Consider the following 2,500-nt stretch of genomic DNA (forward strand, 5'->3'; position numbering starts at 1 on the left):
GTAGCAAGCTGTGGACTGGAAACCCCCAAGGAATTACCTGCATGTGCTGTTATGTTCTCTCAACAGATGGCGCAATATTCCCCATTGTTTACAGTATAATTATAGAGTGCCCTCTATTGAGTGGTCACGTCATCATCGGTCCTAGTTTCCTATCCTGAGGAATATATAAGACGAAGACTCAGTTGCTGTCATCATGGCGCAGTGTGAGGGTTATTCGTGGTCGCGGCATTTTCATCTACAGAACTAGTTACATATCATAAGTATCACGAAGTGCCCTGAATAGGGGAGATCCACAGGGGGGCGTAGCTCCCTCTACGCAAAGGCTGACTTCAAAACTAGGCAAAGTGAGGTAGGTAGATGGGTTAATGTTTTCGTGTTACCGAAGTAGCACGAGGTAGCACGAAGTGCCTTAAAGAATGGGGGGTCCAGGGGGGGGCAAAGCCCCCCCCCTTGGCTAGGGCAAACTTCAAACCTAAGCAAAGTTAGGTAGGTAATTGGTTAAGATTTTGCATATGAAATATGGCCGGAATTCATATTTTACCCCGCAATTTCCCTGATCTACTTCATGCCCTCCCCTACAATCGGGACCCAGATTGTGGGCTTCAGGGGTGCAAGCGCTCATTAATTTCACTATATATGAATAGTAGAGGTTGAGAGGAATCCATCGATACCACTTTTGTGGTATTTCGTGACGCGGCGTTGTTCGGAAAATTTACCCATTATATGAAATATGTATTGGGTGTAAAGAAATAGGATAGGCATTATGGAGTTTCAAGACCCATTTCAATTATATGTAATTTGAATTATTTGCATGTTTAGTAGTTTAAGTTTAATTATTTTGGCATACTATGAATCTTAAAAAGAATAGTCAACCTGCATGCAGCAGTTCCATTTCACTAGAAAAGCTCAGACATTTTCTGATTCTCTAAAATGGTCTTTAGATGTAACTGTAATATGGATGTCATCCTCCCTATCATATAATACTTGTACATTTAAAACCCCTTTCTAGCCACTATAAATTTCATTACGTTATTTTCATTTTTTTTTTTTTCCTCAAATTGCAGTTCAGAAACAGCTGCCAGCCATGGAGACATCCCTTGCACGACAGCTGAAAAGCTTGAGAACACCACAGACAAATCTTGTGTATGAAAAGAAGAAATCTTCGATCCTTTTCTCAGAGTCAGAAGCTGCAACTTATGACCGTGATGTCTATTATGACATTGGTAAGTATCTGTTCTCTTTTGTCTTACAATCTTTTTAGCCTCACGCTCACTTTACTTTCACAGTATCTGTGTTCTGATTTTCAATACATTTGAATATGAACATGATAAAATGTAAATCTTATAGAATATCAGAAGTAGTATCATGACTAATGCTTTGTTTTTATATTGTACTTTACAGGACAAGCAGGTTTTCAAGAGCTGTTAGAGATCAATATTGAATTTAGGAAGTTCAAAGAAACTCTCTTTAGCAAAGCAGCACGTGATCTACAGAGAGCTGTAGAAACCAAAGAGGTAAATCAGAAGCTTGATGAGTCCATTGAAGGCTTCCTTCTCTTGCTTTCCCCCTACCTGGAGAAGCAGGCATCTTTGAAAACATTGGAGTGGCTAATACACAGGTGAGGTTAAATGTAGAAGATTGAAGTCAGATGTTTATTTTATTAATTTACACACACGCATACGCACACGCACACGCACACGCACACGCACACGCACACGCACACGCACACGCACACGCACACGCACACGCACACGCACACGCACACGCACACGCCACCGCACACGCACACGCACACCCACACCCCCACGCACACTACACGCACACTGCACACACACACACACACACACACACACCCATGGCACCCGAAACACATATTTATACATACATAATCTCTCTCTCTCACTCTTCTCTTCTCTCTCTCTCTCTCTCTCTCTCTCTCTTCTCTCTCTCTCTCTCTCTTCTCTCTCTCACTCTCTCTCTTCTCTCTCTCTCTCTCTCTCGCTCTCTCTCTTCACTCTCTCTATATATATATATATATATATATTATATCTATCTATATATATATATATATTTTATATTTATTATGTATATATGTATATATGTATCTATATATTTATTATGTATATATGTATATATGTATATATGTATATATTGCTATATTGTATATATGTATATATGTAATATGTTATATATGTCTATAGTATATATATATTTATATCTTTATATATTAATCTATAGATTATAAATATATATATATATAATATATGTATATATAAATATATATAAATACATACATACATAAATATACATGTATATATGTATATATGTATATAAGTATATATGTATATGTATATATAAAGTATATATATATATATATATATATATATATATATATATATATATATATATATATATATATTATTATTATATTTATATATTATTATATTTACTTTATATATATTTATATATTATATTTATATTTATATTTATATATGTACAT

The 2,500-nt window shown here is 35.6% G+C and overlaps 1 protein-coding gene across 1 annotated transcript in view; it reads left to right on the forward strand.

Moving 5' to 3' along the window:
* The window catches only part of l(2)k09022 (HEAT repeat containing 1 homolog l(2)k09022), a 24,160-nt gene that overhangs the window by 1,622 nt on the left and 20,038 nt on the right, over positions 1-2,500 (forward strand). Inside the window, exons 2-3 of the mRNA XM_086553505.1 lie at positions 1,065-1,223; positions 1,402-1,618. Coding sequence (XP_086409631.1) covers positions 1,085-1,223; positions 1,402-1,618 — 356 coding nt within the window. The 5' untranslated portion in view covers positions 1,065-1,084. The remainder of the gene's footprint in view (positions 1-1,064; positions 1,224-1,401; positions 1,619-2,500) is intronic.

This window comes from Penaeus japonicus, unplaced genomic scaffold (genome assembly GCF_977035675.1).
Source record: "Penaeus japonicus unplaced genomic scaffold, GWHDUDI00000001_assembly GWHDUDI00000028, whole genome shotgun sequence".
Lineage (NCBI taxonomy): Eukaryota > Metazoa > Arthropoda > Malacostraca > Decapoda > Penaeidae > Penaeus > Penaeus japonicus.